Raw genomic sequence first — 27,943 nt, 5'->3', positions numbered from 1 at the left:
GATCGAGCAAATCAGATTTGACCTTAATTGGTTCAGATCATGAATTTGTATTTTACAAATTCGATAATATGAAAATTGAACCAATTAAAATTATTATTATTATTTTATTATAATTATTATCTTAATATTATTTTAAAACATTATGATTTTATTAGTAATACATACCACAGTAGCATTCTAAAAATACTACTATTTTACAATAGTTCTTTTATGATATTGTTATTTTAAAATATTAATTATTTCAAATGTTTAATTAAAATTTATATTTCTTACATTAATTTTTTATTTATGCTCGAATTGTTATTTACATTTTGTTTTTAAAAAATGATATCAACCATTTTATTTTCAAGTAAACCTATTAATCCGAACCAAACCAACTCATTGTTAATTACTTTAATTTGGTTTGAAGCACAATTTGTTTTTTTTTTCTTTATAAATCTGATCTAAATCAAACCAATTAAAATTGATTGTTTTAGATCTTAATTTACCTTCAATCTAAATCAAATCAATCTATAAACATTTTTAATGAATAGAGACAATTTTCGTTTACAAATTAATTTTACGAGATTGAGTTAAATCTAAATATATTTTTTATAAAAAAAATCAAATGAAGTATCAAAGTATCTTTGCATACTAGAAGCTAAAATTAAACTTTTCCATAAATTAAAAACTAGCTAGCTTGAAAAAAGTTAATATGAGAAAAAAAAAATTATAAATTGTTATGTATAAATTTAATTTAATTTTTATAAAGACTTATTTCTTTTATTCTTTATTTATTTTTTTCAAAAAGTTTTATAGAAAAATTTATCTAAAATCAAATTCTTACCGATTGATTTGGGATTTTCAACAATATCATCATCACTCATAATATAGTAGCGAGCAGAAAAAGAAAAAAAAAACGCCAGAGTAGAAATGGAAGAAGATGATAAACAACCTAGTCATTTCCTTCCTCACATGTTTGTTCAAGTAGAGAGTGAACTCTTTGAAACCAGTTCTTACCACGATATACAATCACAATGGAGAAACATAAGTGATTTTCTATTTACAAGATTTTTCGAAGAGGCTGAGCCTATTATCAGACAGCCTTGAGTTGTACGCAGCATTCTTGTATTCTTTCCATGTGAATTCTTTGTACAAACTCTCTTCTTCCTTTGACACGAGTGAAGGTAAAGGAGCAATCTTTTCATCTAAGGGTGGTCCTCCAAAGTAGATCATTGACAACCTAGACGTGCTCGAGTTAGCCAATACTCTATGCTTTACACTTTTAAATCTCCCATTCGTCATAACCTGAAATTTACAAATTTAATCACAACAATCAAAATCAAAGCACAGCCAAGTAGTAACTGAATATCCTTGGCTGAAAATTCCCAGATGATATAATAGTATTTCTTTTTAACACAGACACACCACACATGGTGAGGTAAAGGGAATCAATTAAGAAACATGTTTTTTTTTTTTTTTGGTAATTGGAGAAAACAAAACAAATGATGTGTAAATAATGTAATGGTGAATAATATAAAATATAAATGTTAGATCGAAAAAAAATGTAAATACATGTGCATAATTTTCAACGAAAATTTTGATTGATGCATGGAAGATGATGAGGAAAAAGATTGAATTTCTAGCCATGGAGACAAACAATTTTGTTTCGTCCAACAATTAATAAAAATGCACTGTTTTCTTGTAAATCGATTTTTTCATTTAGACTTATACGGTTCTTTTATAATTTATTTTTCAGGGCCCCTTAAAATCACATCATCTATACAGACATTTTTATTACTTATTTTATTATTTCTTTTCATCATATTTGTATATATTTTTGTATCCGATTTTCTCCCTAGTTTTTTTTTCTCTATTCATGCACTAGATGGTCATTCAATATTTTGTATTCACATTTCTCTCCCCCCCCCCCGCCTTATTTTCTTTCTAACCTGAACCTATCTTTCCATATACTCCTCGTTAATTAATACCATTTCATACTCCGTTTTTATTTTCCTCCCTTTCTCAATGGTGAAAACCAAATAGATGAATAGTCATTTCATACTTTTACATTTTTGTTTTCTGTAAAAAAGTTATAGAAAATTGTTAAATATGTGTACCTGCAAGAGGTCACCAACAATGACAAAGAAAGAAGTGTCATCCGGTGGAATTGAAGCCCAAGTCCCATCTTGGAGACAGATTTGAAGTCCTGTTATGTTGTTGGCTCTCACGACAGATATTATTTGAGGGTCTGTGTGTTCACCAAACCCAATTAAACTTCCTCCACTCAATATTTCAGCTTCTTCAAGCTCTGGACATGCCGGGTAATGATTAACCCTCAAACAGCAATCACTTCTCTCATCCCTTGTCAGCCTACTAAACACATTTTTTGCTTTAATCTCCAACCCATCAGTCATTAGTTCTAACACTTCACAGCACAGGTTCTCCATTCCCCATATATAATCCTCCACAGCACACCTTAATTTCAATAATAATAATAATAATAATAATAATAATAATAATAATAATAATAATAATAATATTAATATTAATATCATATGACAGTTAAGAAAAAAATGGTTTTTTTTTAAATAAATAATAAAGGTTTATTTAGCTTTATAATCCACATAACTTTATCAATTTTACTTTTTAATTCATATAATTAAAAATATTTCATTTTAATTTTTATATAAACTATTTTTTTTAATTTCTATAATTTCATAAATTTTATCTTTTTAAATCTTTAAAAAAAATACATCACAGAAACTAAAAGAAAACAATATATATATATATATATATAAACTAAAATGAAACATTTTTAGCAATAGAAATTAAAAAATAAAATTAATAAAATTATATAAAAAAATAATTAAACTATAAATAAATAAAAAAGATGGAACTGTTTTGATTTTTGAGGAAATTGATTACCTGAAATTTTCTGAGTTTTGTTCAAGAAGGAGAAGTGACTTTGGGGAAATAACATCAGGATTGGCGTTGAGGAGGAGGTATTCGAGCCAACCCACATCACCATTCGAGCCAATTCTCTTGCTGCCATAGCCATAAGGGTCAGGAGGCCCTGTCTTGTCTTTCTTAGACTGTGGTAGCCTGAAAAACTTGAGTGCTTCATTTTGCAAATTGGTGACCAAACTCTGTGGAACACTGTGGTTAACTAATTTGAAGCAACCAAAGTGTTGGCAGGCCTTGACTATGAGAGTCTTGGCCCGAGGGTCCGAGAGATCAACCTCTGGGACCCCCGTGAACATGGCTGAGGGTCTGCATGGCTTCACGATAAATGATTCGTTTAATGCAGCTTGGTGGGAAAGAAAAACCATGGCTGCAGTTCGAGTATGTGTGTTCGTGTGTGACAGTGAGCGAGAAGATTGACGAGAAAGGGTTGGAATCAGATGGTGTTTAAACAAGGAAATGGTAGTAATGCATGAAAGGTGAGGGAATGAGAGGCCTATGAACTATAGACTATAGAGATATATAGACATGGTTATTGGGAAAAATTCAAGTCTCGCCAATCCTAGATCATTAAAAAGGGTCACTCACTATCGATTAGAGATTAGGTAATTGAATAGTATATAAGTGGAAAACAATCCTCACCTTACAAGCCGGTTTTGTAAGCATGAAAGGTTGAGTTAGGCTCTCATGTTTTTCCCTTTATATAACGAATAAAATGGTATTTTAACTATTTAACAAAAATGTTTCTTTACTTTTACTATAATATAACAACACTTCTCAAACACTCTTTAATTCTTTTAATATGTTATTAAATTTTGAAATAAAAAAATATTTACTTGATCCATTATTTTTTATCTCCTAAACGGGTTTCTCATTATAAATGAGTATAAAAAAAATAGAATTTGACTTTAATTATCTTTTGTGAGTACAACCACATTACTTCCTACAAATTATTTTGAAGTGCTAAAATAGATTAATTTATTAAAGTAGATCAGACGAGTTAACTCATAAAAAAGTGGATTAAGTTAACCCACTATAGAAAATAAGTTAAAAAATTTAATTTATCACATTTATTGGTGGGTTAATGGATTGGTCCACGTATTTTAGTGAGTTAGTGGGTTAAAAATTATGAGTTGACATGTTGACTCACCTTTAATTTACCCAATTTTTTTTAAAAAAATCTCAATTAAAATATTTCAATATACAATATCATTTCAACTTATAATTTTATTATTATCTGTAAAAATTCATTAGAAGGGTTATATTTTTCATGCAAAAGATCAAGGTAATATATATATATATATATGTACCGTATCGGCACACCAACGGGGGAGTCGAAAAAGAGCCGACCTGATTTTGGCCCAAGCATGGAAACAATCGGAATCTGACCTGATCCCCTCCCACGAGGGTGATCTCGGAAGAGTTCGGTCGGAATCCGATCTGGACTCGATCTCAGGGACAGTTAAGCCCTTGCGCCTTATAGGCTTAGGGCTAGAAGGCAAGTGTACCGTCCCATTCAGATCCCGATCTGATACCCTTTACAGGTTTTGATCCGATAAATCTTGAATATGGGTATTCTCGGTCGGCAGGCGATCTAACCTTTCACATGGATAAGATCAGTCGGACCGCGATCTCACCCACCCCCTGGACGAACTCGGCCTGGGTATGGTCGGCCAGGGTGCAGTCGGTCATGGTGAGATCGTCCAGGCTGTGCTCGACCATGGTGAGATTGGCTAGGATGTGCTCGGCCATGGTGAGATCGGCCAGGGTGTGCTCGGCCATGATGAGCTCGGCCAGGGTATGGTCGGCCAAAGTCCGAGTGGGTCTCACCCTTTGGACTGGTCCGAGAATCAAGGATGAAAAGCCTATCTTTGATAATCAAATATTCCCAAGGAAAACCGTTATGGAAATCCTCGCGCTCACAAGGCCCAGGTGGCCCATGAACAGAAAAGTATAAAACCTAAAACCATAGAGTTAAGACGGCAGATTACACTCTTGAATGCTCTGGCTTTGGAGGCATGACCTAGGAGAAGAACCCTAGACGCTCCCGTGGCCGGAACATTTCGGCGCCCACCGTGGGACTATGGTGAAACTTTCCCTACGCCCCAAGAAATACAAAAAAAAAAAAACTTGAAGAACAAAAGGCTACGAAAAATGGCGAGAGGCGGCGCACCAAACCACGACCCACAACACCCTACTATAGAGGAGATGATGGCATTGATCAACGACTTAAGAGAGGAGAATGCGCGATCCAGGGAAAGGGAGGAGGCCCTTCAACAGGAGAACGAGGAAATCAAACAACGAGCCGATAAGATGCAAGCCATGATGGAAGCTAATATCAGAACAACGGAGGAAGACGTGATGACGCAAGTCCCAAGGGACTTTAGACCTTTCTCAGAGGTTATAGAGGCCGAAATCATTCCGAGAGACCACCGAGTCCCCTAGGTGGAACCTTTTGATGGGACACAGGATCCTATTCAACACCTAACGGATTTTCGCGCTCAGATGTTGATATGTGGGGGGAGTATGGATGTCCGATGCAAACTATTCATGGGAACGCTCAAAAAGGCGGCCCTCGATTGGTTCAGCAATCTTCTTGACCGATCGATCACCGACTTTGATGTTTTCAGTCGGCTTTTCATGGCACAATTTGTGGCAAATAAGAGGAAACCATTGATCATGTCAGATTTGTTCGCTCTCAAGCAGCAACGTGAGGAGTCGTTGAAGGACTTTTTGCAAAGGTTTAATAAAGTGGCTTTGAGGATAGCATCCTTGGACGAGAAGATGGCAGTCATCGCCTTTCAAAAGGGACTAAGGTTAGGTGATTTCGATGTCGCACTGGAAAGAGCAAATTGTCAAACGATGTCGAAGGTAAGAGCTTTCACCCTGAGCCATATAAAGACGGAGGAAGGACAGATCAATAAAAGAGCAGCAGAAAATCGAGAAGGTTTTTTATCAAGTGTACTCTTTTCCTAGCTCAGTATTTTATCCCTATAAAAGTGTGAAAGGGTTTTTTGCTGAGAAGGTTTTTAACGAGGCACAAGTAAGAAATAAATATAAAATTTTCAATTTGACATATATACTTCATGGTTCAGACCAAACTCGTGATTGATCTGTCAAAATCCAACTGGGCGAGTATATAACTCGAAGACCAAACTCGTGATTGATCGGTAAAAATCTGACTGGACGAGTATAAATAACTCGAAGACCAAACTCGTGATTGATCGGTTAAATTCTGACTGGGCGAGTATAAATAACTCGAAGACCAAACTCGTGATTGATCGGTAAAAATTTGACTGGGCGAGTATAAATAACTCGAAGACCAAACTCGTGATTGATTGGTTAAATTCTGACTGGGCGAGTATAAATAACTCGAAGACCAAACTCGTGATTGATCGGTAAAATTCCGACTGGGCGAGTATAAATAACTCGAAGACCAAACTCGTGATTGATCGATAAAAATTTGACTAGGCGAGTATAAATAACTTGAAGACCAAACTCGTGATTGATCGGTTAAATTCCAACTAGGCGAGTATAAATAACTCGAAGACCAAACTCGTGATTGATCAGTAAAAATCTGACTGGGCGAGTATAACTAACTCGAAGACCAAACTCGTGATTGATTAGTAAAAATATGACTAGGCGAGTATAAATAACTCGAAGACCAAACTCGTGATTGATCGGTTAAATTTCGACTAGGCGAGTATAAATAACTCGAAGACCAAACTCGTGATTGATCGGTAAAATTTCGAATGGGCGAGTATAAATAACTCGAAGACCAAACTCGTGATTGATCGGTAAAATTCCGACTGGGCAAGTATAAATAACTCGAAGACCAAACTCGTGATTGATCGGTAAAAATCTGACTGGGCGAGTATAAATAACTCGAAGACACCAGAATTTGAATGGTATGTTTCTATCAATCAACTTAAAATTTGACTTAGTTCATTTTCCCATTTTCCTAAGATTGGAATTTGGGCAATCACACTTTACAAAAACATAGATTATAACTTAGTTTATTTTCTTCCAATCGGAATTTGGATGACATGGTATACCAAAACAAAATTTTTTAACTTAGTTTATTTTCTTCCAATCAGAATTTGGATGACATGGTATACCAAAAATTGAGTTTTTAACTTAGTTTATTTTCTTCCAATCGGAATTTGGATGACATGGTATACCAAAACAAAAATTTTTAACTTAGTTTATTTTCTTCCAATTGGAATTTGGATGACATGGTATACCAAAAATGGAGTTTTTAACTTAGTTTATTTTCTTCCAAACGGAATTTGGATGATGACATGGTATACCAAAAATGGAGTTTTTAACTTAGTTTATTTTCTTCCAATCGGAATTTGGATGACATGGTATACCAAAACAAAATTTTTTAACTTAGTTTATTTTCTTCCAATCGGAATTTGGATGACATGGTATACCAAAACAAAATTTTTTAACTTAGTTTATTTTCTTCCAATCGGAATTTGGATGACATGGTATACCCAAACAAAATTTTTTAACTTAGTTTATTTTCTTCCAATCGGAATTTGGATGACATGGTATACCAAAAAGGGAGTTTTTAACTTAGTTTATTTTCTTCCAATCGGAATTTGGATGACATGGTATACCAAAAATGAAGTTTTTAACTTAGTTTATTTTCTTCCAATCGGAATTTGGATGACATGATATACCAAAACAATTTTTTTTTTTAGTTTATTTTCTTCCAATCGGAATTTGGATGACATGGTATACCAAAAATGGATTTTTTAACTTAGTTTATTTTCTTCCAATCGGAATTTGGATGACATGGTATACCAAAATGAAATTTGTTAACTTAGTTTATTTTCTCCATTATTCATGATATCGACGAATGTCTCGATTATTCTCTCCCACATAATGCATAATGATGATCAGTGAATCAAAATCTAGTAATACGTTTAATAAAATAATAATAGTTTTGCGTCAATACAACGTAAAGTCAGGGCTTGAAGGGAAGTGGACCGTCTCGGTCAGAATTTGATCTAACCTTCCCACGTAGGCATTGATCTAATATCATGGCTAGCTAAGCCCCTACGCCTTATAAGGCTCAGGGCTGGAAGAAAAGTGTACCATCTCGGTATAATTCTGATACGGTCCCGGGGAGTAATTCCTTAAAGCCCTTTCGCCTATAAGGCTCAGGGCTAGAAGGCAAGTGTACCGTATCGACACACCAAGGGAGGAGTCGAAAAAGGGCCGACCTGATTTTGGCCTAGGCATGGAAAAAATCAGAATCTAACCTGATCCCCTCCCACGAGGGTGATCTCGGGGGAGTTCAGTCGGAATCCGATCTGGACTCGATCTCAGGGACAGTTAAGCCCTTGCGCCTTATAGGCTTAGGGCTGGAAGGCAAGTGTACCGTCCCAGTCGGATCCCGATCTGATACCCTTTACAGGTTTTGATCCGATGAATCTTGAATATGGGTCTTCTCGGTCGGTAGGTGATATAACCTCTCGCATGGATAAGATCAGTCAGACCGCGATCTCACCCACCCCCTGGATGAACTCGGCCTGGGTATGGTCGGCTAGGGTGCGCTCGGCCATGGTGAGATCGACCAGGGTGTGCTCGGCCATGATGAGCTCGGCCAGGGTATGGTCGGCCAAAGTCCGAGTGGGTCTCACCCTTTGGACTGGTTCGAGAATCAAGGATGAAAAACCTATCTTTGATAATCAAATATTCCAAGGAAAACCGTTATGGAAATCCTCGCGCTCACAAGGCCTAGGTGGCCCATGAACAGAAAAGTATAAAACCTAAAACCCTAGAGTTAAGACGGCAGATTACACTCTTGAATGCTCTAGCTTTGGAGGCCTGACCTAGGAGAAGAACCCTAGACGCTCTCGTGGCCAGAACAATATATATATATATATATATATATATATATATATATATATATATATATATATATATATATATATTTGTATTAAAAAAAGACATTACATGAAAATATATTAGTAAAAATCATCTGATTAAAAAAATATACTTCTATTTCATATAAAATAAAAATAATTAATTACTTAGAAAGAGAAAATAAGTTATAGAATAAAAATAATCTAACATAAATCCACTATAAATTATCTTTGAAGAGCATAAAAAAAAGTGGGTTAACAAGTTGAATGCACTAAATTGATGGATTGAACAAAATGGATTGGACAGGTTGGTGGATTTATTTACCCAATAACCCACAAAAAATCAGTGAGTTGCTAAGTTGATTCATTGAGTTTAACCCATGTTATTATCTCTATAATTATTTAAATCTCTATACTAGTGGAATGACACACGTACTTATATTTTTATTTTTAAAATGTTAATATTTGATTATTTAACATGTGAGTTTTTTTTTAATTTTGTAAAAAAACATTTACAAGAAAAGTAAGAAAGTTGAAAACTAATAACTTAAAATGCTATTTCTATTCAACTTCCATCACTAGACATTTGGCATGCGAGTCTATAAAAAGAATAATGAGTATATAAGTTAGTTTAAGGAAACATTTGGTAGGAGAAAAGTTTTTTCATACCCAAAAATCATGGTTCATGGGAATTACAAATCTTGAGAATCGTGATTTTTGGAAAGAACTAAAATCTATTTGGTTATTCATAAAGGTTCTTAGAAATATTTATATAAGATTCTTGAAAAGTAAATATTTTCATGTTTGATTACAATAGTATATTTTTAGATATATAAATAATTTTTACAAAAATATTATTTATTAAAATAATCTCATTAGAATATTTATTTACTCAAATCTTATTACAATAAAGTATTTTAAAAAATTGAAAACTTATAGTTAAAATTAATTAAATACAGAATTCAATAAAAGAAATAAACAAAAAAAATGTTACATAATAAAGAAAAAGGATAAATATATATTATTTCATTTCATTCAAATAAATAAATAAGCGCTAACAAATATACCATTAAATTGTAGAAACAAAACATACTTTAATAATATTATTAAAATTGACAAAGTCAAGAAATAATGAAATACAAAAAAAAGAGTGAGAGAGAGAGAAATATAGATATAGGAGGGAGAGATGGAGAAAGGGGGAGTGAGAGTGAGAGTGGCAAAGAAAAAGGGTGTGACACCCTCTACCTTGCATGACATAACATATAATTAATGTAAAACTTGATATAATAAATAAACTCAATCTATACAAGTAGGAGAATCGCATTATTAACATAAACTAGACTTAATGGGAAAATAGAATTACAAAGGAATTAAAACCAAAATTCTCAAACTAAATAGCATGAAACAAACCTTAACTAGTCCTAACTACGCCCCAAGGTCACATGTTCTACTAGAGCACAATGCATCATTGAGGACTAGGTCTCACAACCAACATTCTCAACACTATGCTGATAATCAACTACAGAAAACACAAGAACAACAATACAAAAGAAGGAGCGAGAAACATCTCACTCTGCCTCACAGTACAATAATGTAAATTGAATAGCCAAACACAAACTAGACATACTACAAGATATAACATACATAAATAACATTATCCTTATAGTTGTTCAATGATAGCATACACCAATAATATCCTCATCATACTTCGTTCATTCATAACATAATAAATAATAACAAATAAGATTATAATGCATTATGAAATGGATACAGACTACATGTTAACATCCATGTGGTGCTAGTATAAATATCACATTTATGTCACATTTATGCGTTGTCACTGGCAATACATGTAGAGTAACCAAGGAGTACATGTCGGGTCACATCCTTTAAGCACTTTGACTAGGAGGACATACTGCCAGAGTCTGATTGGGATAGCTAAGCCACGCAAGATACATCATATGCTCACAAGGGCATAACTAGGATTTCCAAACCTAGTTATCATAAAGGTTGGTTCCCAAGCTTTTACACGAGGGACCTTTCCTGGCAGTGTATTTCATATCGTACCCCAAAAGAAAAACTCTTTTTATGTAAATGATGCATGCCAAAAGGAATGCATTACATTCACATGGCCCCATCGTTTCATATTTCACATATTTCTCGTATCACATTACTCATCATTCATGTTCATACATTCATATATAAATACTAATTCACATCCACATCAACATCACAATACAAAAATTACAACATGGAATAATTTTAACAGACGACAATAGGTAATTTGCAGGCAAGATGGTGCCTAGCGACACACGCCTTGTGTGACACTCTCTACCCCTCATTCCATAACATATGATATAAAACTAAAATACCTCACATAAAATAAAAGAACTTAAAACTCATACAGATAGAATGAATCACATTGTTAACAAAACCATACTTATTATAATAACATAATTTAAGCAAAACTTTTAAAATTAATAATTGAACCAACTCCTAAACTAGCGCTAACTACGTCCCAATGTCACATGTCCTATCAAAGCACATTGCATCATTGAGAGCTAGGCCTCATCACCAAAACCCTCAACATGGTGTTGATGATCACCTGTAAAAACCACAAGAAAACAACATAAAAGAAAAGGGAGTGAAAAACATCTCAATTTGGCTTAGGGTGCAAGAATACAAACTGACTAGCCCAACACAAATAATATATACATTTAGATATAACATACACAAATACACACTATCATCATACTTGGTTCATTCTTAGAAGAATAAAACCACAACAAGTACAATTATAATGCATTAAACAATGAACACAGACTGCATGTTAACATGCATGTGATGTTAGTAAAAACATCACACTTATGCATTGTCGCTAACAATAAACTAGAGTAGTTTAGGAGCACATGTTGGGTCATAACCTTTATGCACTCTCACTAGAAAGACATATTACCACGGTTTGGTTGGGATAACTAAGTAGCGTAAGATACATCTCATGCTCATGAGGACAGGACTAGGACTTCCAAATCGAGTTATCCCCAAGGTTGGTTCCCAAGCTTTTACACAAGGGACCTTCCTTGACAGTGTATTTCATATCATACCCTTTAAAAACAATTTTTGTGCATATGATGCATGCCAATCAAAATCAATTCATTACATTCACATGACTCTATAGTTTCACATTTTACGTGTTCCTCATATCACATTACTCATCATTTATGTCCATACATTCTCATATAGGCATCAATTCATATCCACACCAATATCATAGTACAAAATTATAGCATGAAATTAAATAGAAGAATAACAGAGGATTCACAGGTAGGATGGCACCCAACAAAATACATCTCATGCCTGATGTGATACTATAGAGGATCACATTGGTCTCTGTCTAGACAATGCTTGGCGTGATCGAACCCACGTCTGGTGAGAACACTGTAGGAGCACTTTAAAGTGTTTATTCCCAACGTGAATCAATTCATGCTCGATGTAAGCGTCATGAGGAGCCCTTTGAGGTTTCACACCTGGCGAGGGTCATCCTAGGCTTGGCGATGAAGGCCTATAGGTTAAGGGCCCAATCACTAGGGCTATGGTTAGAAGGCTAGAGGAGGATTGAGTTAACACACAAGAAAATCCCATAGTGATATTTACTTGGGTTGTGCACTAAAGCCAATGTAGACTAGGATTGGCCCACTTAGGCTTCTATTTTTGTTTGTGGCCTTCTATTTTGGTCAAGTAGATTAGGTTTATTTTGGGCCTTGTATTTCGGCCACTTAAGGTATAAAAAATAACATTTACATGAGAGATTGCATTTAGTGTAATTTGAAACACATTTAAGGTGTATTTAGAGTCATGTGACCGACCATGTGGTTGGTGCACATGTTGTGACCCAAATTCACCTCAAATGTGAATTAAATCACATTAAGATGCAAGCTCCACATGTGGCAATGGGAGGTTCCAAGAATCTAGGGTAAAACGTCCAAATTTAAATTTTGAAATTCAAACTTGGAACCTAGAGTTTAAACTTAACCATGCCATGGTTAGTTTAAACTCGAGTTAACCTAGCTTTGTTGGTACTCTTCTTTGGCCTATATGTAGACTAGGTCTGTGTAGCTTACCTAACTTTTGAACATTTATGAGAGTTACACCAGTGAGTTTCCTCTCTAGCCAAAATTCACCTTATGAGAATTGATTCTCCTTGTCGCCTTGAGTTATCCTCTTTGTAGCTTTAGGCCTTTGGTTGGTTCTATCCAAAAAGCTTGGTTCAAGCTTAATCAACACTACTTCTCTTGCGAGCTTCGGATCCTTCTTGAATCACCTCAAGGAACAAGAGAAGACATTGGAATAATCCAGAGATTTCAAGCTTCCTAACATGGAATCCATCAAGTGGTATCTAGAGCTCGGTTACTTCAAGAGATAAGTTCATCAAATTCTTTTCGGTGAATTTGTCTAATCCTTGATTATCCTTAGTTGTTATTGAGTGATCTAATTCTTGATTCAGAATTTGATAGATCTATCATTCGCTTGCTTCAATGATTCATATATGTTCATCAATTTTTTCTGCTTCATATGAATCATGAGATAAATTGTTCCTGGGATCTATACCTTGTGCGTTTTAATTTTGTTTGAGTCTTGATTGAATTTAAAGGTTCAGCCATATGTAAGTGTTTGAGTCATTTTAATTTTTGAATCCATCTAAGTTGTCTAGAGTTGTGTTTAGTCCTTTGATGTCAAAAATTCCTAGTAGTACTTGTGTGAGTTAAGAGATTATGATTGAATGCTTGTAATTCTATTTCTGGCCGAATGAATTTGTATCTTTGGTGTTTTTAATTTTGATGCATTTAAGTTCATAAACTACTATTGTTCTTTCATTTAAGTTTTTAATTTTGATGCATTTAATTTTTGAATCCAAAATTTTCCTTGTTTCATCTAATATTGTTCTTTTATTTTCAAGAGTTAAAGAACTTGATCCAATTTTGAAATCAGATATGAAAAACAAAGCACATAGGTCATGCCACTTGATTTTGAATTTAGAACACAAGAAAAACATGACTTCATTTCATGAAGTTTAGGTTTCATTTCAAATACAAAATTGTGAGTGAATTCATTTGAATTTGATGCGCCTTGCTAGTAAGTGTGGCTAAACAACTAATTTGTGAACATAAAAGGTAGCTCCTAAAAAGTTTTTTTTATATAAAAAAATGAGAAGTTCAAAATAAAATTTTATATATATATATATATACACACACACACATTATACACAACAAAGAAAGAGCCATTAGAGTGTTCACTAGAACTAATTGTTGCTTTGTTGTTGCTAAATCTAGAATTAAAAAAAAAACTACACTATAATTATTTACAATTCTATTTTGGTTTTGTTAATCTACTCTAGAGCCAATCCTAAGAATTCTTTTGAGTACTAACTTCTTTTAAAGCTTGTTTTAGCTTGTCATTCTTTGGCAATCTTTGTCTTACATTCCTCTTTATTTTCATAATAAAGTGTTGGCTAAATTGTGGGCTAACCATCTTCTTTAGAAGCTAAATCTACAAGGGTCATCAAAAGGAAACTAAGGAAGATTTGGAGAATAGTTTAGCACTTGGTGATAATTCTACCATATTCAAATATTACTCCCTAAACACTTGGAAACACATTAGAAAGAGTGATTGGCAGCTGGACAAGAAGAAAGTGAAGTTGGAAATCTGAAATTACATTAAAAATTGTACAAAACAATATAGAGTTTAGTGACCAACTTAGTGACGGAAGATTTCTTCACTATAAATCCATTTCAAAATCCGTCCATAAATTCGTCTCTAAATCGATGACTATTTTTTTTTGTAGTTTCAAGCCACTTTTTCTTATTTCTTATAATTTACTAGATTTTAATATCTTTTATATTGGCCATTTGGAGTTTCTTGGAGTTGCCTTGAAGGTTTTTGGTGCCTTTCAAGCTTTCACCTTATTAGTAATTTGGTTAGATAGCTTGTTGTTCTTTAAATTCTAGACATTTTTACTTGCTTAAGTTTACGACTAGATAGCTTCATATTTTTTCATAAGAAAAACCAATTTCATAAAAAAAAAATTTTTGGTAAGGCTATCTACAAAAGGGATTAGTAATTTTTACCGGAAGAGGCTTGGTTATTAAGTGAATCTTTGTAGCTCACCTCCCTCCAAGGTTCAATTTGTGTACTTAGTCCTTTAAGTACTTAGTTTTACCTTTAAAAACTTTATCTTTTCAAAAATCTTTCATTAGACAAAAACTTTTGCCTATAATGGAAAATCTCTCACCTCACCAAAGTGATAGTGATTCAAGTGCATATCAAAATATTTCAAAAAATTGCACATGAACTTAAAACCACTAAAACTTTGGAAAGAACAAGAAGCCTTACAAAAAGCTACAGAAAAGATTGAAAAAGAGGCTCAACTTACTATTTTAGAGGTGGATATTAGGCTATTAAAGCAAAAGGAAGAAAAATTAAATAAACGGCATAGAAGTAGGAGTCAAATCCTACATTCACAAGGTTCTACTTTAGGGGTTACAATTCATGAGGATAGCCTACATCTAGGTGAACATTATCAGCCTCCTCCTAGGAGATCTCATAGAGAATATAAGCCTAGGAAATCTAAAGTGGATCTCCCTTATTTTCATGGCAAGGATGATGTAGAGGCTTATTTAGATGGGGAGATGAAAGTAGAACAACTATTTGCTTGCCACCAAGTGAATGAAGAAAGAAAAGTCTCCCTAGCCACCTTAAGTTTTCAAAGTCATGCTATATACTGGTGGACATCCCTTATAAGAGAAAGACGTCTTCATAATGATCCTCTAATTCAATATTGGAATGAATTTAGGAGTGCATTAAGGAGGAGGCACATTCCCTCATATTATAGTAGGGAGCTTATGAATAAGCTCCAAAGGCTCCAACAAAGGAATATGAGTGTTGAAAAATATAGACAACATATGGAGCTATATATGATGAGAGCAGGGATAAGGGAGGAAGAAAACCTCACCATTGCTAGGTTTTTGAGTGGTCTAAATTTGGAAATAAGAGATAAGGTGGAGCTTTTACCTTATGGAGATCTAAATGATCTAGTTCAACTTTATATCAAGGTTGAACAACAAATTTTAAGAAAATATTTTAAAAAAAGAAAGCTTCTACTCATCTTATTACAAGAAGGATCATAAGAGGGAGGGAAAAACTTTTGAAAAGAAAATTTCTTTTGATTCCTCCAAAAACCTAGACAAGGGTAAGGAAAAAGGAAAATACACCTCACACACTAGCACTAAGTTTAGTGATATCAAATGTTTTAAATGTATTGGAAGAGGCCATATTGCTTCCCAATTCCCTAATAAGAAAGTCATGATCTTAAGGGGTCAATACATTTATAGTAGCCAAGATGAGGCTACTACTTCTTCATCTTCAAGTGAGGATGAGGAAGAAATAAGTGAGGAAGAAAATTATGAGTCTACTTATCCTTATGATGGGGAGCTTCTTATGATAATAAGACTTCTCAACAACCAACCTAATGATACCATATCATAAAGAAAGAACATCTTTCATACAAGATGTAATATTTCAAATAAAGTTTGTTCTCTCATTGTTGATAGTGGCTCTTAGTGCAATTGTTGTAGCGCTAGGATAGTTGAAAAGTTAGGGTTAGCTACCATACCACATCCAAAACCTTCCCAACTTCATTGGCTCAATGATGATGGTGATATGGTAGTTAAACAACAAGTGAAGGTGGAATTTTCTATTGGGAACTACAAAGATAAAGTAACATGTGATGTGGTTCTAATGGAAGCTTGCCACATTTTATTAGGAAGGCCATGACAATTTGATAAACAAACTACTCATGATGGCCTTACTAATAAAATAACCTTCACACATAACGGTATGAAATTTTTACTTCATCCTTCTTCATCATCACAAGTGACTGAGGATCAAGTACAAATAAGACTCAAAAGAGATAAAGAAAAAAGAAAGTGAAAAAAAAGAGTAATAAAAAAAAGTCCTTAAAAATTAGGAATTAGGAGAATTCTAGGGAGTCTAGTGTTCCCTCCCTAAAGATAGTTCAACAAGAGAGTACATTTGATAAATCATCTCCTTTGAAACAAACTCTCTTTGTTGAACCATGTAGTTACATTCTCCTTTGTAGAGGAACACTCACATGCACAGCCACAATTCGTTCACAAAATTCTCTACCTCTTGAGGTTGAAAATCTTTTAAAAGAATTTGATAATGTATTCCCTAGAGAAAGATCTCAAGGTCTTCCACCTTTTAGGGGTATAGAACATCAAATAGATCTTGTTCTAGGAGCTAGTCTACCAAATAGACTAGCTTATAGAAAAAATCATCAAGAAACTAAAGAGATAGAGAAACAAGTCCAAGAGTTGTTGGATAAGGGATGGGCTAAAAAGAGCCTAAACCCTTATGTTGTGCTTGTCTTATTGGTGCAAAAAAAAAATGAAAAATGGAGGATGTGATAGAAAAGAATGGCACAATCCAAGAGGGGGGGTGAATTGGATTCTATGACTCTTTAAAAAATTATCAGAGTATGTAGGATCTTTATTTCACTTTTAAACTTTTCTAAGACTGAATTTTCAAATGAAGCTCTCTCAAAGACTTGTTATGAAAGTATGAATGCAATATGATTTCTTGATTACAAAATTGTGAGGTTCAAATACAATGTTCTAATTCAGATTTAAACCAACAATTTTCACATACACTTGTTAATCAAGAATTACCTTCTTTAATATTCAATCAAGCAATTACTCAAAGTAAAAGACAAGGTAGAAGAAGATTGCACAAGTCTTTTATACTGGTTCAGCCACTCCACATGTGACCTACATCCAGTCCTTAATCAACACCTGATTAAGATTTGTTCCACTATCTTAAGCAAGAAGGTTTACAAGTACACACACATGCATATACTTCAACACAAAAGATAACCACTTTCTTGACCCCAAGAAAGCACCCCTTGTAGAACCCACTACAAGAAACCTTACCACTTGAGAAACCCTTCTCAAGATTTTTTACAAAGATTCACAAAGAATAAAGGAACGAATTCACCTGGAATTCTTGAAAAAATCTTTATCTTCCCCTTTCAAGAATATGATGATGATTATCTTCTCACAAGCTTTTCACAAACGTTTTCACTCTTGGATTTCACAAAGAAAACTCTCCAAGATGTCACAAAGACTCCACAAAACATTTTTCACAAATTGATTATCAGTTCTAACTCTTGTCTGAAGTTTCTCAAAGTTCAAACTATTTATAAAAGTTTCAGACGCAGATAATCGATTATTTTAAAGAATAATCGATTATTTTGTTCTTCAGGTTTTCTGGAAACCAACCAAGAACAATATAATCGATTATTTTGCTGGATAATCGATTATTCCAGAAAGTTGTTCCTGGGATAATCGATTATTTTGGCAAATAATCAATTATTGCAGCAAGGCATCCCATTTTGTTTATTACTGGAATAATCGATTATATTTAACAATAATCGATTATTTTGAGTTAGTACTTAAAACTTCATTTTAAGTCTCAAAATAATTTTTCAATGTTTTAACTCATCATCATATACTCTCTACTTAGTTTAGATATAGATTTGATTATGCACAAAACATACTAAGCACACACAATATAAAATCTCATTCAAAACAACTTAATTTCTAAACTCTATTACATTGCTCCATTTCATAGCATGTTCTTGACTTTTCTTTGACTTTGTTTTTGAGCTTCCAAGTTGTAAGTTGTTGTTGTACACTTGTGTTGTGATCATCAAAATTTCTTTAGGCTTCAAGCTCTCCTAAGCTCAACAATCTCCCCCTTTTTGATGATGACAACCCATGATTATCAACCCAATGCTATTGTGCTTCAATCTTCATATTGTGCCTTTAACTCCAACATATAAAACCTGCACACTACACATACACAAGCACAATACCTGCAAAAACAACAACTATACACACACTACCATACCATTTCTCCCCCTTTGGCATTATCAAAAACAAAGTAAGCCAAGATTAACAATTATAAGCCATGTACAGAGCATCACAATATAAAAAGTTCAGCAATCCAAATTCATCAAATTCAAGTCATTTGTGCACCAATGAGTCACAAATCAGACCAAGTCAAGCCAAAATAGACAAAACCAGAGCAAATCAACCAACCATCATTCCAAATCAGACTTTGTAATCACTATCAAGTCAACACATCAGTAAACCAAACTTCAATTTCATCAGAATTTAAATTGTTCAACAACAAAACATTAAAATTGTTAATAAATTAAAAACCTTACAACCAAATTGAAATTAATTGTTCCAAACCAGAATTTAAACTCCTAATTAAAACTAATCAGAACAAAACAAAGATCAATCTTTATCCTCCGGTATCCCAAGTTGAGCCTTGATCAGCCTCACTTCATGGTCCAGATCATCAAATCTGTCAAGCATACCGGAAAACAAAGACTCATGTCTTCTCGACATTTCCATCATTGCATCCATCTTGTTGATCATTATTTGCTCAAAGGGTGAAAACGGCTTTAGCTCCGCTTCAGGCTCCCTGCTCGGTTCAGTTTCCACCTGTGGTGGCTGATCTTCATCATGGGACGGAACACCGTCTTCATCGGTTGCCTGCTCCGGAGTTGGGGGTACATCGCCTTTAAACACCCACTTGTCTTCTTGCTTAAGCATCCCCATGTGATGCAATGAAGACTTTTCTATCTTGTTTGAAGCATGCAAAATTATTTTTCTTTTTCCAGATAAATCTATACCGGCACCTTCAAAAATCTTAGACAACAAAAGAGCATAAGGAATTGGATCGTCTTCCTTTCTTCTAGCCTTCCACATACAATCGTTCACGACCGATACCCAATCGATCTTTATTTTCTTCTTAATCACATGCATCAACAGAATGTCATCTCTTGACATCTGAGCATGGTTGTGCAACCTGGGTTTCAACATCCAAGCAATAATAAACGAAATTAGACGAGAGTTCTTTTTCATACCTCCCGCCAAGAGGGTAGAGGACGTTTGCTCCCCCTCACTTCAAGCTTCTTTGGCCTTTTGGAAGAAGATGCCATGAGTGGGTATTGAAGAGGATGAAGGAAATGAGAGATTTGAGAGGATTTGAGGGAGTTAGGGTTTTGAGATTTGAAAGAAAATGAGAGAATGAGAGAAGAGAAGTTGGGAGAAGTGTTTTATGCCCTAGCACATTCCGGGTATAAGAGTAATGAGTGGTTTTAAGAGTTGGCGCATAGATAACCGTTTAAAAACGCTTCAGGAACTTCTCAAAACGGTCCAGATAATCGATTATTTATACAAATAATCGATTATTTGCATCAGTAAAATCTCTTAAAAATGAAATCTGATATGGATAATCGATTATTTTCAAGATAATCGATTATTACAGAGGGTATTTTCTCCTAACACAACCCAGATAATCGATTATTTATAGAATAATCGATTATTCCAGTGGCCTTTCAGATTCCACTACTCAGATAATCGATTATTACCCAAGATAATCGATTATTACAGTGACTCTTGAGTTTCTTCTTACCAGATAATCGATTATTGCCCAAATAATCGATTATTTCAGAGACTCTTGAAATTCTTCATGTTCCAGATAATCGATTATTACCCAAATAATCGATTATTTCCATGGGTTTATTTAAGATAATCGATTATATCTCAAGATAATCGATTATTCCAGAGAAGTTTTGCTTCTCAGAAACTTTAACTCCTCAAATTTCACCAAGTCTTATTTGTCACTCTTAAATATTCTCTTCCAAACATCTCTAACTATCACTCTCAAAGCATAATCAATTCAAACATGATTCATTGATTATTCCCAATTCAATTCTCAAATGGTTGAATCTTTCCCTTGGTAAAGGTTTTGTAAAAATATCAGCTAATTGTTTACTTGTCTCCACAAACTCTACAACACAATCATTCCTTTGAACATGATCTCTCAAAAAGTGATGTCTTATCTCAATATGTTTAGTCCTAGAGTGCAAAATTGGATTCTTGGTCAGATTTATTGCACTAGTATTGTCACACCTCAAAGGAATTTTATTCAACTCAACTCCATAATCTCTTAATTGTTGTTTCATCCAAAGAATTTGAGCACAACAACTTCCGCAACTATATACTCAGCCTCAGCTGTACTCAAAGCAACACAAGCTTGCTTTTTGCTATGCCATGAAACAAGTGCACTCCCTAGTAAGTGACAAGTTCCACTTGTGCTCTTTCTATCTAGTCTACACCCAGCATAGTCTGAATCTGAGTAGCCTATCAGACTTAGTGAGACTCCCTTTGGATACCACAATCCCACATTGGTTGTACCTTTCAAATACTTAAGGATTCTCTTCACACTCTTCATATGAGATTCTTTAGGATTAGCTTGGAATCTTGCATATAGGCACACATCAAACATTATATCAGGCCTACTTGCTGTCAAGTACAAGAGTGATCCAATAATGCCTCTATACTTTGAACTATCAACAACAATTCCTTTCTCATCTAAGTCAAGATTGCAATTGTTTGATATAGGTGTGGCAGCCTCCTTACACCCTTCCATACCAAACTTTTTCAGAAGTTCATTGCAATACTTGCTTTGACTTATGAATATTTCATCATGCATTTGTTTAATTTGCAATCCTAAAAAGAATGTAAGCTCTCCCATCATTGATATTTCAAATTCTCCTTGCATGGTTTTAGCAAATTCTTTACAAAGATTGTATCATTTTTAAATTTCTTGACAAACAATGTATTATCCACCTTTCCTCTTTCATAGTGATTCTCAATCAAAAATTTGCTCAACCTGTCATTCCATGATCTAGGAGCTTGCTTCAAGCCATAGAGTGCCTTTTTGAGCTTGAACACATGATTAGGATTCTTAAAGTCCACAAAGCCTGGTGGTTGTTCAACATACACTTCCTCTTGTATCAACCCATTGAGGAAAGCACTTTTCACATCCATTTGATACAGCTTGAAATTCTTTATAGAGGAATAAGCAAGAAGTAATCTAATGGCCTCAATTCTTGCTACAGGGGCAAAAGTCTCATCATAGTCAATCCCCTCTTCTTGGTTATACCCCTTAGCCACTAGTCTTGCTTTATTTCTTAGTATTATCCCAGATTCATCAAGCTTATTTCTGAAAACCCATTTGGTTCCAATAATTGGATAATCTTTTGGTAATGGCACTAAATCCCACACTTCATTTCTTTCAAACTGATTTAGTTCCTCTTGCATTGCCATTAACCAATGTTCATCTTTAAGTGCTTCATCAATGCTCTTAGGTTCAACTTGTGACACAAATTCCATAGTGTTGCAAATATTTTTAATAGCACTCCTAGTTGAAACTCCCTTACCAATATTTCCAATTATGTTATCCATTGATAAGTCTCTAGAAGTCTTCCATTCCTTAGGCAGTTGCTCACATCTTTCCTTCACTTTTTCATGTGACTCACTCACTTTAGGCACTTCACTTGGTTCATTCTCCAATAGGGATTGATCAATCATCTCATTTAGATTTTCAATTTCAGTTTGCCTAGTTACTTGCTTATTTGACTCATCAAATACCACATGGACAAATTCTTCTACAACTAGAGTTCTCTTATTATAGATTCTATAAGCCTTACTATTTGTAGAGTATCCTAGAAAGATTGCCTCATCAGCCTTTGCATCAAACTTTCCAAGTTGTTCTTTCCCATTGTTCAGCACATAGCACTTACACCCAAACACTCTAAAATATGAAATGTTAGGTTTCTTTCCTTTGTAAATTTCATAGGGTGTTTTCTTTAATATAGGCCAAATCAGAACTTTGTTTAACACATGACAAGCAGTGTTAATAGCATCAGCCCAAAAATATTTTGGTAAGTTTGTTTCATTCAACATTGTTCTAGCAAGTTCTTCTAAGGACCTATTTTTCCTCTCAACAACCTCATTTTGTTGAGGTGTCCTAGGTGCTGAGAAATTATGGTTTATACCATGTTCCTCACAGAATTTTTGAAACATTATATTTTGAAACTCACCTCCATGATCACTGCTTATAGAGGTGATTTTTGAACACTTCTCATTTTGAACAAGTTTTGCAAATTTTCTAAAGGCATTAAAAGCATCATTTTTGTTTGCAAGAAACATAACCCATGTATATCTTGAGTAGTCATCAACAATCACTAAACCATAGTAGTTTCCGCCTAGGCTCATGGTTCTTGAAGGACCAAACAAATCCATGTGAATTAATTGCAAAGGTCTAGTTGTGGAAATCTGATTTTTGCTTTTAAAGCTAACCTTCACTTGCTTGCCCTTTTGACAAGCATCACATAGTTTGTCCTTTCCAAACTTGAGTTTAGGTGGACCAACCACTAATTCTTTCCTACACAGCTTATTCAAATGATCCATATGAATATGTGCAGCTCTCCTATGCCAAAGCCATATATTTTCTTCTTGAGTTATTAGACACTTAGTACTTGAAATTGCTATTGAGTGTTCTAAGTCCAACATGTATATATTGTCAATTCTTTTTCCTATGAATCTGATTTCTTTTGTCTTTTTATCACAAATCAAGCAACATGTATCATCAAATTCAATTTTAAAGCCTTTATCACTTAGTTGACTAATACTCAGCAAATTATGTTTCAAACCATCAACGAGCAATACATTTTCAATCAATGTTTGAGAGGAGGGATTACCAACATTGCTATGTCCAAGAATTTTCCCTTTGTTGTTGTCACCATAGGTAACATACCCTTCATTCTTCAATTTCAGACTGGAGAATTTTGAAGGATCCCCAGTCATATGCCTTGAGCAGCCACTATCAAGATACCAAAGTAGATTTTTGGCCCTCAAGCATTCCTACAACACAAATTCAGAGGAAAAATTTAGGTACCCATGTGAAGGGTCCTTGTTGGTTAGTTCTCAGCCTTTGACTCTTTTCAACCCAAACCATCTCTCCATTTGGAACTCCATATTTTCTAGAATAGCAGTTTCCTAATTGTATGGCCTCTTTTACAGCAATAAAAACAAGTTGTTTGTCTAGAAAAGTTGTTTTTAGTTTTTGTAAAATTTTGGTTTTTCACAAAGTCTACTTTCTTTGACTTAAATGGCATGCTCATGCTTTGGTTAAAACCAATTCCACTCCTATCAAAAGTATTTCTTTGTTTTCCCAAAAGAATGTTTTTAGTGTTGTACACTTGTGTTGTGATCATCAAAACTTCTTTAGGCTTCAAGCTCTCCTAAGCTCAATAGGATGTGTTGTGACTGTAAAGCCATCAACAACATGACCATAAAATATAGGCACCCAATTCCTAGGCTTGATGACATGCTTGATGAGTTGTATGGGTCAACAATATTTTCCAAAATTGACCTTAAAAGTGGTGATCACCAAATAAGAATCAAAGAGGATGATGAGTTGAAAACTACTTTTAAGACTAAGTTTGGATTATATAAGTGGTTAATAATGCCTTTTGGCCTTACTAATGCCCCAAGTACATTCATGAGGCTTATGAATCATGTCCTTAGGGATTGCATTGGTAGATTTGTAGTTGTTTATTTTGATGATATTTTAGTTTATAGTAAGAGCCTAAGTGATCATTTAGGACACTTAAGGCAAGTTTTGTTAGTTCTTAGGAATAACCACTTGTTTGCCAATGTAGACAAGTGCACCTTTTGTATGGATAATGTTATATTCTTAGGGTTTGTGGTTGGCAAAAATGGGGTTCATGTGGATCCTGAGAAAATCAAAGTCATTCAAGAGTGGCCTATTCCTACTAGTGTTAGTAAAGTTAGGAGCTTCCATGGTTTGGCAAGTTTTTATAGAAGGTTTGTTCCTTACTTCTCAACACTAGATTCACCACTCAATGAGTTGGTGAAGAAGGATGTGGTTTTTCGATGGCAAGGAAAACATAATTTAGACTTTCAAGAGCTTAAGCAAAAACTCACTTAAGCAAAAACATCAAAAAAAGAAATGTGTTTTCGCAAATTCGACTTTGGCCTTCATAGCTAGAGTCAAGTTCGAGGGTCAGTTATGCTTGGGGTAGCTGTTAGGCACCCCCACAATGCCCGATTTCGGTACCCTATGACAATTCTAGCATTACAATGGTGTAATTAAGCTTTTACCCCTTTATTTATTAAACATACATTGCTATTTATTTTTACATTATTCCTATTCTACTACGTTTTGCCTTATTATCTACATGATGACGATCCTAAGTATTTAATTAAAGCAGTAATATGGAAAAGAGATCGGAACCTTCAAAGCAAGCTTTTATATTATCTTCTCGTAAACTATATGGGGGTGCTTTTTGGCAGCCTCCTCGCTCTACAAAGACCTCTTTAACACTCGAGGACAAATTTTAGACTAGAAACTCCAAAGTCTCTAGCAAAGGGACTAGAGATCTCTTAATCAGGCTCTACAATGAGTTTATCTTACTTAGAGTGACCTAAAGAGAGTATGCGGGAGAGAGAAATGAGGTGTGTGAGAAGTGGAGCCCTTGCCACACTTTTATAGGCACCTAGGAAGGGGATCGATCCTTCCCAGAACGGTTGTTCTGCGTGTGCAAAATACACATGGCTTTATGGTCTGGAACGGTCATTCCTGGCCAAGCACGGTGTGAAGTGGGAATGGTCCTTCTGCCTTTGAGAATGGTCATTCCCAACCCAAGAGAGGGTTTTTGACCCCTTTTGGTGTAGAAGAGCTTCCCATATGTTCTTTGTTCCACCTCGGCTTACTTTTGTGTCCTCCTCGACTTCAAGGAGTTGCTTCTCTCGTTTTAGAAGCTTTCTATCCTTCGTAGATAAAGCCTGGACAAAACCTAGTGTCTATAACGTAAAACGGGGAAAAATGCATAAAATTGATCAAAACTCTTCTTTTAAAATTTAACCTTCTCTTAACCCTCCTTTAGTTAAAACACTTAACTTTAGTTACTAATTCCCTTCCCTTTTAATTAATTAAATAAAATATTAAAATAAAAACTTTTAATTAAAACATTTTATATTTTAATCCAAAGCATATCTAACAAATAAAAAAATATCAATTAGCTCTTATTAATTAAAATAAAAATACTAAAATTATTAATTAAATACTTATATTATAATTTATGAAAAATGAGGTGTTGTAGAGGGAGAAAGAGAAATAAAAGGAGAGAGAGACAGATAGTAAAGAGAAGGGAAGAGAGAGGGAGTGAAAGTGAGACTGATAGAGAGAGGGAGAATGAGAAATAGAAGGAGAAAAAGAGAGTGAGAGAGACAGAGAGAAAGGGAGACAAATAAATAGACAAAGAGAGAGGGGAAGAGGATAGTGAAAGTGAGATACAAAAAGGGAGAAAGAAAAATAGAAGGAGAGAGAAAGAGAAAGATTTTCTTTTAAAAAATGATATTGTGGCCTTTTATATACATAAATTTTTTCCTCTAACTCAGGAAAGTTGGATTCCTACTTCATTCATGAAAATGTTTTTATGGAAAAGTGGAATAAAAATGATTTTTGAAAAACTATATTCTTAAGTTTTTTCTAAATTGCTACTAAACATGAGAAATCAAGAATTTTGATTTAAAAATCTCAAGAAAGTAAAAATATTTCTCATACCAATATGTCTTCTAAGAGTAAAATAGTGAGTAATTTTAAAAATTGTAAAAACAACATAGAGACAAAATAAAGCTATTCTTTTATTTATACTTATAGATTTTAGTTCTTTAAAACTAAAGTAAACTTTCTTTTAGATTTACAAATTTTAAATTATTTAATTACTCTGTATTTTGAAGAAAAAAAATATTTAAAATGTTCTCCATAAATATTGTTAGTGAGTTTGTCATATTAAACTCACCAACTATATTATATATAATAATTATAAAATTGATATGTTTTAATTAAGTAAATCTATATTTATAAATGTCTTATATAATTTTTATTCATATAAATGTGTGTTTTAAAATATATTCCCTTATAAATATATTTTCAGATGATGTTTGAGAAAAAAGACAGAATATAAAATGAATTAAAATATTTAATTAAAAGTTACTTGAGATAAAATGACAATTTAAGTATTTTAGTAGGTAAACTTCACTTTTATATATTAAATTTGAGTAATCATCTGTATTATTACAATATCACGTTAAAGTTTATTTATCATAAAATGCTATCATTTTTTTCTTCATGTTATCACACTTATATTTAGATTCATATTTAAATCAAATTAATATCCATAACTTTCTTAAATAGTTGTTAGAGATATTTTTTATTAATAAATTTTTAATATTTTTAGTTAATACATACATTTCTTCAATCAATATTGAAAAAGGTTGTTAGTGTATATTTGATTCAACACGTGCGTTTCTTAACTAATAATTGAGATTTAATTTTTGTCTTATATATAAAGTCATAATTATTTATCATTTTACTTATAAGATGTTGATTGAATAAAAAGGAGTTATATTTATCAGTTCTTTTAAAAATTCTTCAATCAATTAACATTTAATTAATTAATATTTAGTAGATCAATTAATATTATATTTTGATCTTTAAATTTATAGGTCTATATATAAAAATAAGTGTTTAGAATTTTTTAGAGGAAGGTATAATTATTTTTGAGTCTCCTCCATCATTTGTTTCTCCGTTATTACTTGTAGATGCTTTTATTATTTATTTAAGTTAATGTTTAGTTTATCGGATTTTTAGTCCCCGAATTCATATATATATATATATATATATATATACCAAAATAAAAATTTTCAACAACATAAAATATTTACAAAATATTTTAAAAACTTTTTTCACCAATTTGATTCAAACATTTTATACGTTATTCTATTTTAACATTTTATATTTTACCACCAAAGTACCCGTACAAATATTTCCTAATTTTGCAACAAATCTGGTCACTTTCAAAGGGGGGTACTTAAAGCACCGAGTTTGGCTACCTGGAAAGGTGAGTCATTTGCGCAGGTAGTCAATTCAACAAGATTCTTTAGACATTATAACCACAGGAAAATAGAGAATTTAAACCAATTTAAAGAAAGGAAAGTTCATCCGATCCAAATATTTGGTGCTTCAACCCAAATTTTCATCGATTTTAACCAATTTGATGACATAATTACTGGGATACGTGCATGACCAATTCT

At 33.6% G+C, this 27,943-nt stretch overlaps 1 protein-coding gene across 1 annotated transcript; it reads right to left on the bottom strand.

Annotated features, from left to right (window-relative positions):
• Positions 1-540: 540 nt before the first annotated feature.
• LOC109789816 (gibberellin 2-beta-dioxygenase) lies at positions 541-3,854 on the bottom strand. Its single transcript, XM_083074169.1, has 3 exons — positions 2,908-3,854; positions 2,100-2,457; positions 541-1,287 (listed from the first exon to the last, which is right to left on the bottom strand). The coding sequence occupies exons 1-3, from the start codon at positions 3,309-3,311 to the stop codon at positions 1,039-1,041; spliced, it is 1,011 nt and encodes a 336-aa protein (XP_082930295.1). The 5' UTR covers positions 3,312-3,854; the 3' UTR covers positions 541-1,038.
• Between the last annotated feature and the right edge of the window lie 24,089 nt (positions 3,855-27,943).

Source organism: Cajanus cajan, chromosome 5 (genome assembly GCF_000230855.2).
Source record: "Cajanus cajan strain Asha chromosome 5, NIPB_CcT2T_4, whole genome shotgun sequence".
NCBI lineage: Eukaryota > Viridiplantae > Streptophyta > Magnoliopsida > Fabales > Fabaceae > Cajanus > Cajanus cajan.
Note: the sequence above shows the minus strand (reverse complement) of the source record. Positions and strands in the feature narration are given on the sequence as shown.